At 36.6% G+C, this 17,211-nt stretch overlaps 1 protein-coding gene across 1 annotated transcript in view; it reads left to right on the top strand.

Moving 5' to 3' along the window:
- Positions 1 to 17,211, top strand: part of slc39a11 (solute carrier family 39, member 11) — a 147,858-nt gene that overhangs the window by 116,632 nt on the left and 14,015 nt on the right. Inside the window, exon 7 of the mRNA XM_081392232.1 lies at positions 4,983 to 5,052. Within this exon, the coding sequence (XP_081248358.1) occupies positions 4,983 to 5,052 (70 nt within the window). The remainder of the gene's footprint in view (positions 1 to 4,982; positions 5,053 to 17,211) is intronic.

Genomic DNA, 17,211 nt, shown 5'->3' with positions numbered 1-17,211 from the left:
ACCGGAAAGAGAAATGATTAGTTCACCTTTCAAGTCTTTCTGATTCTTCTGAGTCTTTCGTTCTTTTGTCAGGTGATGAACGAATGACTCGAACCCAAAGTCGATAGACTCAAAACGTGAACTAATCAATTCTGTATCCGGTACTACAGACTGCATAGCTCATTTTATGAGGATCACAGGATGAACAAACGGCTTAGATCGGGAGGTGAGGTAAACTAACAGACTGCATAGCCTGATTAACAAGATAAATTAATTAATCATTTCTCTTTCTCATAATTTGGCCTTTTCCTTGCATTGCATTTTTTTTTTCTTATTCTAAATGCGATCAACACATGTTTGGGGAATTTGGCTAACATGTAACATTTTAAATACATTCTGCTGAAATGAACGAAATGACTCGAAAAAAGATTTGTTCATTTTGATGAACGAGATTCAAATATCCGTGTCAGTAAAATGACCCGGACTTCCCACTACTACTCTACAAACTCACCTTTACTTAAGGAGCACACTTAGGCACCACAGCACCCCTAGCAGTGTGGAAGAAAACTGCAGATAAAAGACCTCGTAACAGGCTTGTCTGTTACAGTGTATTTCAAGTAAGAATCTTTCAGTGATACGTCTCGACATCAGCACTGCAGTGGGTCCTAATGACGATGTTCATTAATACTGGTCCGAATGCAGAGTTAAAAATAGGCTACCAGCAGCATTAATGTCTCATCAAATCTAATGTGGGCAGAGTAAAAAAGCAGAGGACAGTCTAAAGCAGGCGAGATGGTGGATAAGAATAGGCCTACATACTTAAAAAAAAAAAAAAAAAAAACGTTTTCTGATGATTGTGGTGGAAATGCTTGGAATTATGTATAATTTGTATAGTAAAGTGTATTAAGTTGAACTAACCCATATGCCGGGGGAAAATGTAACCTTAATGCTGTTGACTGAAACTGAAAGCATAAAAAAATTGTTACTTGAAATAAAATAAGCATTAACTAAAATTAAATAAAGTATAAAAATATAGATGCAAGCAGCAATTATCGGGGGCCAAGCACAAAGAACATGATAAGTCATGCCAATATGCCCGGGAGCATCAGACCAACTGCAACAATGAGTAATTAAAGACATTTTAAGGTGATTTTTAGGCAAAATGGCTGGAAAATATATACAGTCACTAGTAATTTGATTTAATGGTTTATCACTTTCGACCAATAGGCGGTGCTGTGACCAAATTGATGTTTTGTGGTCAGGGTAAGGTGACAAGCTTGGTGTCAATATGCCAAAGAATTGCAGAGATATAGCCTTAGATTCATTTCGGCATCATGCCTCAAATTTCTTGCTGCGGTATTTGGAAACGTTTTTTTTCTATCGACACGAAAACAATACATTTTTGTCGGCTCAGTCTGAAGATGATCTGACCCAATTCTGATGAAAATCGGACAAGCGGTCTAGGAGGAGTTTGAAAAAGAAGGTTTTTAAAGAAAATCAAAATGAAGGAGAGGAAGTTTAGCCGACTATGGCAAAATTGGTATCTATGTTCTCTAGTTTCACTACAATAGGCTAATGTAATCCAAAAAATATTAGCATTTATGGAAATGTCATTATAACGGTTGACCACAAGGTGGCGCTACCCCGATACTTTTTGAGTACTGTTAAGGCATGGTGTCGAAGACACAGTTTTGTAACAATACGCCAATGATTTCGTAAAATGTATCATTTTACTTCAAAATTCAAAATGTCCGACACGCAAAATGGCCGATATGGGAAAATTGGGTTACGTTTGACTCGACATGCTGCACCGAATGTGTGATTTTTTTTTTATTTTTTTTTTGCCCAACCGTTCAGAAGTTATAAGCAAAAATAGCCATTTTTCATATCTCCTGACCACTAGGTGACACTGCGCGGGAAATGTGCAGGTAACTTCAGGTCATGGTTGTCATAACACACACCAAGTTTGGTCAGAATTTGCTAAAGCGTTGTGGAGATCGCGTCCTTTTTGGCACGCTCTTGGTAGAATTCGTTTGCGCGTTATTTGAGCATGGATTGACAAATCAACTTGAATTCAATAACTTTTTTGTTGGCATGGTCTGAAGATGATCTGGTTACATTTTTGTGAAAAGTTAAAAGTTAAAAAGAAAGTTATAAAAGTTGTTTTTTCAGTAAAATTCTAAATGGCGAAAAAAAATTCATGACAGAAAATTACATCATATGTACAGTTGCTGGCGCTAGAGGGATTGAGTTAGAGACACCAAATCTGCTATGGTGACAGTTCAGACTGTCCTCTATCTGTGTGCCAAATTTCACAACTTTCCCGCAAGCATTTCTATGGGCAGCCATAGAATCAAGAGCGGACGAAGAAGAAGAAGAAGCGGAATAATAATTATAAGAACACCAACGGATACAATAAGTGCCACGTACCTTCGCTTAGTTTAAGTTCAAGTATTAAAATAGCTATAACTAAATAAACTAAAACTAATAAATTAAAATTAATAAATACTATATAGAAATGTATATATATATATATATATATATATATATATATATATATATAATGAAAATGACAGACACATTTTGAAAGAGGTCTATTATGCTCACCAAGTCTGCATTTATGTATACAATAAAAACAGGAATATTGTGAAACAGTATTAAAAAATTTCGATTTGCTGTTCAAGAAACATTTCTGATTATTATCAATGTTGAAAACAGTATTGCTGCTTCAGATTTTTGTGGAAACTATAATCCATTTTATTTTCTAGAATTCTTTGATTAATGGAAAATTCCAAAGAACAGTATTTATTTGAAATAGAAATATTTTGTTACATTATAAATGTCTTTACTGTCACTTTTGATCAATTTAATGTGTTCGTGCTGAATGCAAGTATTAATTTCTTTTTTTTAAAACTGACTGACCCCAAACTTTTTTCTGTGTTATGTCATGTTTTTTTAACCGTTTGCCTTTAAGATGATCCACATGTTTAAGTCTTGCCTTTTAGATGCTCTGCTAATGTGATGCTTTGCTTTTAGATTCTGAAAGACAGCTCTGAACCGTCACTTTAGCCACAGCAGAAGTGCTTTGCGTCAGATTTGTGTCTGATTTAATGCCATGTTGATTTGAAATCGAATGCATTTACATATCCTTAATTTCCTCTGAGCCCAGAATGAATTTTCCTGGCTAAAGATAAGATTGACTTGATTAATCTGAGTGATGGCTTTGAATGAACATTTTTACATAAATGCGCGACACACACACACACACACACACACACACACACACACACACACACACACTCTGATCTGTCCGGAGGTTTGTGTGAGGGAGTCAGAAGCGCTAGTAGAGCATGTGGAATTGAATTGGACTCAAGAATGGGGCTTTGATTGGTTGTCAACCTATCAGATGGCTGAGGTGCTTCTGGATGAAAAAGGATCTGTCTCTATATAAGATGTGTGAAATCTAAACTCCAATACCAGTACAAACCCCATGAGATCAAGACAAATCCGCTACTGGCTTCACAGATGAAAAACAGTGCCATGCAGAGAACATGAAATTGAAAATTGAGAGTTTACAGGAAACATGTTTGGAAATTGAAAATGAACTGCATATGATATTACGCATTTAATATAAGGAGCAGTAAAACAGACCCGAGGTAACATGAACTAACAATGGCTTCGAATGCAGCTCAGCCAATCATAATCAGGGACTGGAACTTTCAGAATATTTTTCTTTATGGCCACATTTATATTTAAAGGGGTGGTATAATGCCCTTTTCACAAGATGTAAAATAAGTCTCTGATGTCCCCAGAGTGTGTATGTGAAGTTTTAGCTCAAAATACCCCACAGATATTTATATATAGCATGTTAAAGTTGTCACTTTTTGAGGGTGAGCAAAAACGCACCGTTTTTGTGTCTGGCCCTTTAAATGCAAATGAGCTGCTGCTCCCGGCACAGGGGGCGGAGCTACAACAGCTTGTATACTGAAAATTTCAAAAACTTTTAGCCTTTTATGTTCAAACTGGAGTCAGACAATGATGGAGAGACTCAAGAAGAAGTGACAACATGTAGAAGCAACAGGACATTTCTGAATGGTTAGTTGATGAATTTATGTATGTGTAGTTATCTTCTAGTCATTGATTAGCATATTCTGTCATGATAATCTATAAATCATGTTCAGGGGCGGGGTTTATGTAAATTCTAGGGTTGGTGATGTCATTAACCCGGGAGGAATGTGGTGTAGTCTCTACCAGCCGTTTGTTGTAGTCCTTAAAAAGCGATTTCTTTAAAAGCAAATATCTCCCTTTGCTTTGAACTTTGAGTGTTGTAACTTTGCAGATGTTGTTTATGCTCAAACAGCAACATTACACACTAACTAAAGCTAGAAAAGTGAAATCATAATCAACCACTCCTTTAAACGGAAAGAATATGAACATTCTGTCATCATTTACTCGCTCTCATATCATTGCAAATCTGTATGGAAAATATATTTTGAAGAACATTGGGATCTGAACAACATTGGACCCCACCGACTTTGATTATATGGACCAAAAACGGTTCATAATGTGTTTTATACAACACAAGGGTGAGTATATAATGCCAGAATTCTTATTTTTTGGGTGAACTTTCCCTTTTAATGGCTATTTGCTCTTTACAAAAATAGGGAGCACCTTCAGTATGGGCTGGAGATTCATTTCTAAGCCACAGTGACCCAAGACTAGACAGTTACTGTGGACGCCGTTCTGTTTTATATCTGCTTGTTGCAGTTAGCGAAAAACAAATGGCTTTGGATGAAAGTTTGCCAGATATAAAGCATCCTCTGCGTTGGTTTGAATCTCCTTCAAAGGACATTTGAAGACTATAAATGGAAAGCATGTAATTTTCATCTCCTGTTCAAATTCTGTCCTGATCATCAGCGCTCTTCTTAACAACCTTAGCTTGCTGTTTGATAGACTGTAGTGTGACCAGGTGTGTGTGTGTGTGTGTGTGTCCTGTTTTTCAGAGGGTTTGGCTGTTGGCGTAGGCTTTGGGGCCATCGGAAAAACTCCATCAGCGACGTTTGAAAGCGCCAGGTAAGCCATGGACACAGTTTAAAGGATAGTTCACCAAACTTTTACTCTACCTCATATCATTCCAACATATTAATTTATTTCGTGAAGCACAAGAGATGTTTAGCAGAACGTCACCGCTTCTGTTGTGAAAAGCACAATAAAAGTTGGCCATTCAAAGATTTTGGTAACAATCAGGTTCCAACATTTATTAGCTAACATGAACTAGCAACTAGCAAGTCATGACAACATGTTTTTCCATTGCTTCAATAATTTAACCAATTAGTTCAACTAGGCAAGAAAATGAGTTGAAATGACTTGAACAGCCAATTTGATTATACATAAAGATCTAAGGCATTACAGTTGAAATACAATAAGTTGAATTACAGTGAATTGAAAATTTGGTAACACTATATATTAGCCTTTATATTTAATGCATCATAAAAGTATTTTTAATGCATTAATTATGCCTTTTAATGCACCTTATAAGGCATTATATGTCTCATGAATAATTGTAACCACAGTTATAATGCATTATAATACTGATCTATTTATTGAACGTATCTTTAGAAAGTATAATGCATTAAAATACACGACAAACAACCAATTTCAGATGTAAACGCTTAATTCACTGTAAACCACGGCTTTACGGGGCTTATATTATGCTTTTATAAAACGATTGGTCCATTAAAATATTTATTTAAATATTTATCACAGGTATATGTTTGTAGGCGTCGAACACGGCTCAACCAATCAGAATCAAGGACCGGAATCATCCATCAAGATTTTCAGTCAATAACGGCCTAAATTTCAGTCTGTTCCACACAAAAAGCTAATTTCATGAGAGAATATGGTACACAAGTCATAACTTTATGATACTTTTGTAGTGCTTCTTGAGCTTTGCAGTATAAATAGCCATGCTTATGTTGTTTGAAAAAGAGCAGCTTGGACATTCTGTCTAACATCTGATTTAGTTTTTTACGGGTTATAGAAAATATATGATGAGGCCAGAAGTACACTGGACTGAATGTAGACAAATTGTAATAGTAAAAGATAGTGGCTGCTAATGCTTGGAGTCATAATAACTGAGGATCTGGACTGAGAACACATGTTTTATCACTTCCTCTTGTAGTTAGTAAAAAAACAAGTTGTTTTGCATGAATATCTGAAAGCATTGATTTTAATTGCTAATATCTCAAAACCTGCCCTCAAATGAGATAACAACTAAAAATGCAATATATTAAATCTCAAGAATGTTGAAGAGTTGAAAGCTCGGTCACACATACGTGAGCAAAAGTGATGTCTGGCCATCTTCAAACTTTAATTGAAATATTAAGCATATTATTGTGCTTGGAGTCATTTGTTTTATTTGTGATAACGCAATGAAAAACGCCAAATTATGCTACATAATTTTTGTCCAGGCTGTCATACAAGTTAGTGATGAACACATGCGGGGGAAAATAAACGAGAGAACCAACGAAAACTAACTGATAATGTATGCTTTTTCCTTTTGTTTTCTTTGCATTTTTTTACATATATAAACCTATTACTTTTTTGCCAAGTAATTTTGTCAGACAAATACCTTAACTAAGTTTAGTCTTTTGTTCCTCTCTCATATTTAACATACTTAAAAAATAGAAAATATTTTCCTCATTTTGATGGTTTAATCATAGGTTCATTAAAACCATCCGGACATCACTTTCAGCCATGTTTTTTTTTTACATTACTTTAATTCACCATTAAATTGTGGGTTTCCACCTTTTTTATAAAAGTTATACATGATTCAGCGTCAGATTGTTTACGTCAGTTTAATTTAATTTAAGTTGAAATGACTTCATCCAAGTTCAGCCAAGGCAAAAATTGAAAGTTGAAATGGGTTCTAGATTTTTTGCAGTCAGGCGTATAATGGAACATGAACAGTTTCTCTTCATTGTTCTCTGTCGAGAAAGAAACTAATATGGGGCCAGAAGGACGTGATGATGAGTTGATTCATTGTGGGGTGAATTATTTATTTAAAAGGGCTCATGCAGAGTCATATTCTGCGGTTTAGCGTGACTGGATGTTTCTTGAATTTAGCCGACAGGATTGTGTGATGCTGTCACCAAGTGGTCGAAACTGGTATTGTGAGAACTCTGTGTCTCTCCCAAACACACACACACACACACACACACACACACACAAAGAACGTGCTGTTGTGATAATGCACACATGTTAATATCCATGTTCTCGAGTGTTTAAACGTGAGAATCCTGCCAGACAGGGAGGGAGCGAGCGAGAAGGAAACCGGCTAACAAGTGTTCACATCTTACTCCCAGATGGAGTCTATTAGCCATCGCTGAGAATCAGAGCCGCATTGTGAGCGTTCAAGCACCTGGACTCCACTATGTGTGCGCACATTTGTGACCAGATGTGAGCCAAAGCTCGCAGATGTTGAATGTGTGTCTTTTATTCTGCATTTCTGTCTTGTGTGTGTCTTTAATACCATGTATTTCCATATAGGAAAAGCTGTTTTGGATTAGTGTTGCAATCATATAATCTCTTTACATCCATACTGACAACTCAGGGTTTCCTACTCTGCGCTCTCTAGATGAAACCTCTATTTGCGCATGATTAAAAGCACAGAGAGAAGGAGAGACAGATGGATGAATGGAGACATAGTTTGTTCAACGAGTAAACACAGAGCAGCTTTGAACGTATGATACGGCACAAGAAAGAGGTCTTTGTCTCAGCCTAAAAACAATCGCACGAGGGCAAACGGAGAGTGGAGCCAAAGTCCCTTTAAGGCAAGTCATTCAACACATCTTATCCCGCCATATTGCTCCCATTCATAGGAATATGAGTGCACCGCCTGTGTATATCTCAAAGTTTTGGTAGAGCGCAAGTCAAGTTAAGTTTATGGGTATAGCGCTTGGCACATTGCACATTATTTCAAAGCAGCGTTACATAAAATCATAATGTTATTTATAATATCTCAGTATTTCCATGCATTATAGTTGCATTTAACAGATTAGAGCTGGGTGAGAATATAGTTACATTTGGCAACAAAACAAACAATCAAGCAGTTGGTGTTTACTATACAGTAGATATTGTTACATGAGAATACTGCATGTATGCAGATAAAGCTGCATGTACTATAATATGTACTAATATCCAACTTGAAACATTATACCGAAATTTGTCAATTTTGATTCCATGGTGACTTTAAAAGATATATGAGTTTTTTTTTCTCAAAAAATAAATGTTTTTTTTTTTTATAATCTTTATAATTGAGTTCTATGGAGGGGGGATTTTAAATGTTTTTAATCAAAACTGTTAACTGTTAACGAAAATATGATGAGAAATTTTTTTTTATTATTGTTAATAATGCTTAAGATTAGATTAGATTAGATTTCCTTTTATTGTCATTGTAAGAAAATACAATGAAATTCCATTTGCACCAAGTGAGGACGGATCACAAGCAATAAGTAAAAAAAAATAAAAATCAATAACTTTTGCACATTTCACTTCCACGCACTTCCATCAGCTGGTACCCGGCCAACATATTCTGTAAACATAAATAGATGCAATTTATTGCACAATCCCAGTTAGCTGGTTTATTTCATAAATGTAATCAGTGTATTTTAAAAAGAAACATTTAAAGTCGGCATGAAACGGACTGGTCTTTTCTTCCCTATTGTGACATATATCCGAATGAAACACTTCTGGAACAAGAACAAATGTAGAAGAGAACAAAACAAAAATAAAAACAGAACAAAATCTCATCAGAGAAGAGAAGAGATGTTGCAAGAGGGAGCTATTCTGATTCAAGATCACAGGAACATACATTTAAAACAATAATGATGAAGTGCACGGCTAAATCATTTAGAATAAATGCTGCAAAATAAGGAAACGGTTTCTTCCAGCTTCATATTTTGATTCTTCCATTTCTCGACTCCACTGGAGAAAGTGCTGCTGGTTTTGGTTTTGTGTTCATCATTCTTTTCCACGACACAAACCTTGTTGGTTTTATGAAGCTGCACCAGAATATCCCCACAAGACTTTCGTTATTAAGTGAAAAAGAAAGAAAGAAATGTGCAATTCCCCAACACACAACCAGTTTATTCTGAAAATAAAATCATTAGTTTCGAAATTATGACTTTTGAGGGACTTTTCCCAGAGTCACCATTACTCTGCTCTAGTTATATTATACTCTGCACTAATCTACTGTACTCTACTGTACTGTACCCTCCTTCTTTCTGGCCTTTCTGGCTAAACATACAATGTAATCAACACTTGCATGACTTTAAAGTTGTTTTGAGGAACCAGGAGAATCCCAGATTTCTTTGAAAGGATTTCTGGGAAGTGAAACAGTTTACATTATTGTCATTAGTCTCTGGTAATTAATGTGGGATGGCTGGAATTCACAGGGATCTACAGGGAAGCCACATTGGATCATGTTTTCCATTCAGTAAAGAACTGAAACCTTCCGAGTGTTTGGTCCTCACATGAAAAACCCTCAACAAACGATTAATAACGGACGTTATAGACCTGTTCAGTCAGTGGCGATTCATGCATGTTCCTCCAAATATCAGACGTTAGTCATTCAAGAATCTCTTTTGGGCTTGTGCTAATTGTATGTTATTAGGACCCTGAAAACCGCTAACTTTATTAGCCTGACCTTTATGCTGAAAAGTTTAATCCTGTGTTATATTTTTGCGCTTTTCTGTGGCATCAAATTGCCTTTTCCAGACATGCACAACCTAAAGTGCGTTTGCTATCATTATTTCACCTTCAACCTCAGAGAAGATGGTTGTTTATTCAGCGGCGTCTGAACATCTTGACCTGTCGGAGGTTCTGGATGTGGCCAGAAGTGATGCAAAATTGACATTTTTACCCTTTATTCAAATATTATTACAAATTTGTTAAAGCACTCTAAAATATGCTAGGTTGTTTCAATAAATGTTTGGGTCAAATATGGACAAACCCATCCGTTGGGTTAAAAAATGTAATTTAAAAATGTAAATCAACGGTGGGGTAAAAATGTAAATCAGTCAATTGGGAAAGAATGTCAAAGTGGATAATAATAATCGTATTATCATATTTTGTTAAATGTTGTCCAAGCAATAACAGATCTGCCGTTTAATATCAGTCTAATCAAGCCATTATTGAACCTCATTTGATATATAGTTATTACATTACTAATGTCTGTAAATGTCTTTAGAGATGTTTTAATAGTTGGGTTTATCTATATTTGACCCAAACATGGATTGAAACACCTCAGCATTTTTTAAGAGTGTAGTTGCGCTTGGAATCAATAGTTTTATTTGCTATTTTTGGCCAGACTGTCATATGAAAATTTATGAACACATGCAAAAACAAGAGAGAACCAATTGAATATTATGTTGTAGTCAATGTATGCGTTTTCCTGTCAGCTTTTTGATTTTAAATAATATCTTTAGAGTTTAGTTCTTCCCTCATATTTAAAATATGTAAAAATATAAGTGTCCTCATAATTGGATAGTTGATTCAAACTTGTAGGGTCATTAAACACTGCTTTCCCAGTTTGTGAGAGCGTTTCGTCCTCCATCCTGAGCCACTGAAGGCAGTCAGACAGACAGTCTTCTCTCTCTCCTCTGAAACAAAAGTCTGTTTGTTTTCCAGGGAAAAGCCACTCTTCTGTTTCTTTCCCTTTCCCAGCACTCTTCTCCCAGTCAAAGCAGTCCTTGCATTCCCCAGTACCCACATACTCAAGTGGACTGTTAAAACCAGATGCTCAGAGACTCTTCAAAGAAACTGGGACTTTCTTTTTTTTTTTTTTTTTTTTGCATCTCAAATGTAGGTACAGAGCACATGTTTCTGAGATCCGCTGAAGCCCTGATCTTTTGCTCGGACTCGGGTGTGTGTTGGGATAAATGTGCTGCTGACATCACTGAACTGTACTGACTCGTTCCTCATCGCATGCAACAGCGGAGGTGACGTGACCCTGGAGTTGTCAAAACATTTTACGACAAGTTTATTTTATTTCCAGGGCTAAATGTGATGAACTCAGCTGGAATAACATCTCCCTCCTGCCTCTCTGCTGGAGGTGTTTCTGTCAAAACCCTGAGGCGCACTAACATTAGTCCTCTACGCATCAATTATGTCATATTTAAAGAGCGAACGAGCTCATTTTAGTGGAGGTCGATCTTACGCTCGCCTTTCCTTCAGCAATTTCCTCTGGTAAAAGACTAATACAAATGAATGATGAAAGTTACTGAGAAAAAAAAAATGAAAATGGGCTAATAATTGAACATAATTGAAATAATTTTATTATTTGCTTGAATTTTGCTTATTTCCTGACCAATCATTTTTGACGATTAAGAGCTTAGTGTTTAGCCACTTTATGGAAATATATATAATTAATTAATTTGCGATATACACATACTAATACTGTGTATGTGTATATACACATACTATTACTGTGTTTGACCCCCTTTCGCCTTCAGAACTGCCTTAATTCTACGTGGCATTGATTCAACAAGGTGCTGAAAGCATTCTTTAGAAATGTTGGCCCATATTGATAGGATAGCATCTTGCAGTTGATGGAGATTTGTGGGATGCACATCCAGGGCACGAAGGTCCCGTTCCACCACATCCCAAAGATGCTCTATTGGGTTGAGATCTGGTGACTGTGGGGGCCATTTTAGTACAGTGAACTCATTGTCATGTTCAAGAAACCAATTTGAAATGATTCGAGCTTTGTGACATGGTGCATTATCCTGCTGGAAGTAGCCATCAGAGGATGGGTACATGGTGGTCATAAAGGGATGGACATGGTCAGAAACAATGCTCAGGTAGGCCGTGGCATTTAAACAATGCCCAATTGGCACTAAGGGGCCTAAAGTGTGCCAAGAAAACATCCCCCACACCATTACACCACCACCACCAGCCTGCACAGTGGTAACAAGGCATGATGGATCCATGTTCTCATTCTGTTTACGCCAAATTCTGACTCTACCATCTGAATGTCTCAACAGAAATCGAGACTCATCAGACCAGGCAACATTTTTCCAGTCTTCAACTGTCCAATTTTGGTGAGCTCGTGTAAATTGTAGCCTCTTTTTCCTATTTGTAGTGGAGATGAGTGGTACCCGGTGGGGTCTTCTGCTGTTGTAGCCCATCCGCCTCAAGGTTGTGCGTGTTGTGGCTTCACAAATGCTTTGCTGCATACCACGGTTGTAACGAGTGGTTATTTCAGTCAAAGTTGCTCTTCTATCAGCTTGAATCAGTCGGCCCATTCTCCTCTGACCTCTAGCATCAACAAGGCATTTTCGCCCACAGGACTGCCGCATACTGGATGTTTTTCCCTTTTCACACCATTCTTTGTAAACCCTAGAAATGGTTGTGCGTGAAAATTCCAGTAACTGAGCAGATTGTGAAATACTCAGACCGGCCCGTCTGGCACCAACAACCATGCCACGCTCAAAATTGCTTAAATCACCTTTCTTTCCCATTCTGACATTCCGTTTGGAGTTCAGGAGATTGTCTTGACCAGGACCACACCCATGTGATTGGTTGATTAGATAATTGCATTAATGAGAAATTGAACAGGTGTTCCTAATAATCCTTTAGGTGAGTGTATAAGCGGGTCAGTCAATTGTGAAAGAATGTCAAAGTGGATAATAATAATCGTATTATCATATTTTGTTAAATGTTGTCCAAGCAATAACATATCTGCCGTTTAATATCAGTCTAATCAAGCTATTATTGAACCTCATTTGATTTATAGTTATTACATTACTAATGTCTGTAAATGTCTTTAGAGATGTTTTAATAGCGTCACTAATTTGAAGTTTGGATGTTATTTCAATTAATTCAAGTTGTATCTCTGATTCTATTTGTTTTCATCATTAAGTTCATACTTGACATATTTCATTAATTAAAAATATATGTAGTTAAGTTGCTTTTTTTATACACAATAGATTATCAGAGCTGTGCATTGTTGCATTAGTGTATATAAATGGAAATATCACTCTTCTTTGTGTTCGTTAAGCAAATATTTGAATTTACCTAGATTTACTCCATTGCACTTTCTGCTTTAAACTAGTTGGATCTACTTGGTGAGAATGAGTCTTTGGTGAAGACAGTTGCACCACATGTTCATCATAGCTTATGGTCAGCTTAATCTCAAGAATATTTTAATAAATGTGACCCTGGATCACGTCACCAGTCTCGAGTCGCACGGGTATATCTGTGGCAATAGCCAACAATACATTGTATGGGTCAAAATGATCAATTTTTCTTTTATGCCAAAAATCATTAGGATATTAAGTAAAGATCATGTTCCATGAAGATATTTTGTAAATTTCCTACCGTAAATATATAAAACATTTATTTGTGTGAGTGAATGCAGCACAATCGCCAACATAAATGGACAACTTTAAAGAAGATTTCCTCAATGTTTAGATTTTTTTGCACCTTCAAATTTTCAAATAGTCGTATCTCGGCCAAATATTGTCATATACTAACAAACCACACATCAATGGAAAGCTTATATATTCAGTGTTCAGAAAAAAGCTGACCCATGTGACTGGTTTTGTGGTCCAGGGTCACAAATGTGTGTCTGTTGTCATTGTTCAGCATTGTCTTCAGTGTTTGATGGACTATGTTGATGTGTTCTGGGAACTGATGTACTCCGGCACTGTGTTTACTGGTCCTGTGAGTGTACGCTTAACCAAACACACACGCCAACAGGAATTCTGCCGCACAATGGACCTTTGCAGAAGATCATAAACAGCTTGTCAGCAAAGACCCAAAAACTTCCAGATTGATTTCTTGATGTCGATTTGGGACAGAAGGTTTGTGCTTTTCCCAGATGTGGACCGTACAGGATTTCTCTGTTGGTTTTATTGATTTATTGAGTCTTTGCTCAGTCAAACCGAGTGTGAGCTCGCATCTCTGTAGTTTTGATCTCGTGTTTCTTCTAAATCTGTGTGTGTTCTTCAGCTTTAGCTCTCTCTGAGCTTCGGTCTGTATGTGCTCATGTTTTCGTCTCTTCTCGTCCTCAGGCTTCCTCTGATTCTTATTGTGTCATTGATGCACCACAGCACACTCGTTTAATGAATCATGTTTGTTCATTTGATTCTCATCTGACAGACTGACGAGAGGTTCATGCTTCAGTTCCCACAATCCTCTGCTCAGGAATGATTGAGATGTATATAATGCGCTTTTATTTTCTGAGTTGATCTTGAATCTGACGGATTAACATCTATCTATATTAAATCTATCTATCTATCTATCTATCTATCTATCTATCTATCTATCTATCTATCTATCTATCTATCTATCTATCTATCTATCTATCTATCTATCTATCTATCTATCTATCTATCTATCTATCTGTCGTTCATTCTATATATACATATATATATATATATATATATATATATATATATATATATATATATATATATATATCGTTCATTCTATCCATCATCTATCTATCGTTTTGTCATTTTATCTGTTCTATCTATCGTTTTATCCATACATCTTTTTATCGTTTTATGGCGTTTTATTTGTTCTATCTATCATTTTATCCATCCATCCATTCATTCATTCATCCATCCATCCATTGTTCATTCTATCCATCCATCCATCCATCCATCCATCCATCCATCTATCTATCGTTTTGTCATTTTATCTGTTCTATCGTTTTATCCATCCATCATCCATCCATTCATCCATCCATCCATTGTTCATTCTATCCATCCATACATCTATCTATCGTTTTATGCTGTTTTATCTGTTCTATCTATAGTTTTATCCATCCATCCATCCATTGTTCATTCCATCCATCCATCCATCCATCTATATAACATTTTATCCATCCATCCATCCATCCATCTATCGTTTTGTCGTTTTATCTGTTCTATCTATTGTTTTATCCATCATCCAGCCATCCATCTATCTATGTATAATTATATGTTGTTTTTTCCATCCATCCATCCATTGTTCATTCTATTCATCCATCCATTTATCATTATATCTGTCATCATCCATGGTTCCGTCTGCCCGTCCTTTCATCTGTCCATCCATCAGTTTATCTATCTATCTACTTATCTACAGTGTTTACTTATTTGTGAACTATTCAAAATATTAAATACAATTTAAAGTCTGTCAAAGGTTTACTGCGTTTACACGTTCTAAGAGTCGTAAGCCCTATTTTATTCCCTCTGTCATTGTTTTCAAATATATTTCATGTTTATTGCTGATAGACAATGTCTAACTTGCCTTATGGGACTTTGGATCAGATTTAATGTAATTATGGATGAAGCAAAGATGTAGGTCATGCCCTCTTGAAACAAATGAAGCCTACATTTATGATTCATTTTTATTATGAAAACAAGCATACTTAGAAAGACCTTCTTTGTGTGTCCCACGCTAATGACTTATCTAATGAGTCGAATGAGTATAATCTTCAAATTAACACATTCAATGAAACGGTAAAACATATCAGCATTTCCCCTCTTCTTCTCCATTTTAATCTCATGATACTTACAGTATATGTGCCAAACATTATCACAGATAATACGTTTACACAAACCTTGCCGAATGTGTAAGATGTTAAGAATTAAAAACAAGTAAATAAATACAAATGATTAAGATGTAATCCAAATGTTACAGCACATTTAACATAGTTCTATATGAAAGCTTTTCTTCTAAGAGTGTGGTATGTAAAATTATTCAGTAAAAATTCAGTTTATCCTTCAAAATATATACTGTATATACAGGCTGTGAAAATATTTAGTCAAAATGTGATGTAGTGAGAAAAGAAAGCAGGAGAAGAGAGAGAGAGAGAGAGAGAGAGAGAGAGAGGGAGAGAGACACAGTGAGAGAGAGAGAGAGAGAGAGAGAGAGAGAGGGCTGGACTGATGGCTCTCTATCTAAATGTTATTCTCTGCCGTCCTCAAAGAGCACATTGTGCTTTGAATCTGAAAAACATAGGGCCCCTGTTCTCCCTCTCTCTGTCTCTCATCCATCTCTCTCCCTCTTTCTCCACATCCCTCCATTTCCTCCACCCCGCCCTGTTTTCCCTCTCGCGTTTTCATTCTGCCGTCTCTCATCTCCCTCACTTGATAAGGACTTTGAAAGACATTTCTCTCGATTGCTTTTATTTTCTTGTTTTCTTGAGCTTTGGCAGCGGTTGGTGAAGCGTCTATAAAAATAAACCCTCTCTGGCCTCTTATATTATTCGTTTGTTGTTCCTCTGTCTGTTTTTCCAACAAAGAATAGCGCGTTGACAGCATTTGATAAGTTAAGCATTATAAAAGAATAAAATTAGCAATATGAATGCATCATGTGCATAATTCTGCATATTTTCCCTTCTGAGCAGTGCTAAAACTGCTGCAGTTTCCATCTGGGTCTGCTCAGAACTGCACAAACCCCCAAACATGTTTGTTCTGTGAGCGAATGCTGTTAATCAGAGTTTGGACTGAACTCAGTTCGGTTTCGCAGGACACGCTTGGCTCGACACCACAGGTGTGTGTTTATACATGCCAGTAAAATATGGCACACACTCCAACTTTCTGTCTGGCCGCCTCAAAGACACACCTGCCGTTCTCAAAGCTGGGGTTATTACTGTTAAATATGAGTTTGAGGGAAGAAACTGTTAGTTTCTGCATTACAGACTGTAAGTTAAAGAGAGTTTATGGGCGGAAAGAGAATGAATCTGCTTTACTTTTTCACCTTAATGTTCCCTCAAACATTTCATAGTCAATGAGGGTTGCTGAAGTATACGTTTCAATTAAAATTAAGTTCTGCACTTGTACACACACACACACACGCACACACACACACACACACACTCTTGTACATCTATCTTTATGAGGACATTCATTTACACAATGCAATCTCTAGCCACTTACCCTAACCTTACCCATCACAACTAAGTGCCTAACGCGACCCCTGACCCTAAACCTACCCTTAACCTCATTATAACCCCATCCCTAAAACCAAGTCTCAAACAGGCCTTTAAAGACTCTCAGAAACTGAGGACCGGCTAAAATGTCCTCACTTTACTCTCTCTGTCCTCACTCCAATGCTCTAAAACTCAAACTGGTCCTCACAAAGATAGTTGTACAAGTACACACACACACACACACACACGTACAAATGCAGTTTTGTAGATGTTGGTCCTCCTTTGAGTATTTGAGGATTATCTCTTAT

The sequence above is a fragment of the Scardinius erythrophthalmus genome, assembly GCF_964197995.2.
Source record: "Scardinius erythrophthalmus genome assembly, chromosome: 18".
Lineage (NCBI taxonomy): Eukaryota > Metazoa > Chordata > Actinopteri > Cypriniformes > Leuciscidae > Scardinius > Scardinius erythrophthalmus.
This window is presented reverse-complemented; position numbering and strand designations above follow the sequence as displayed.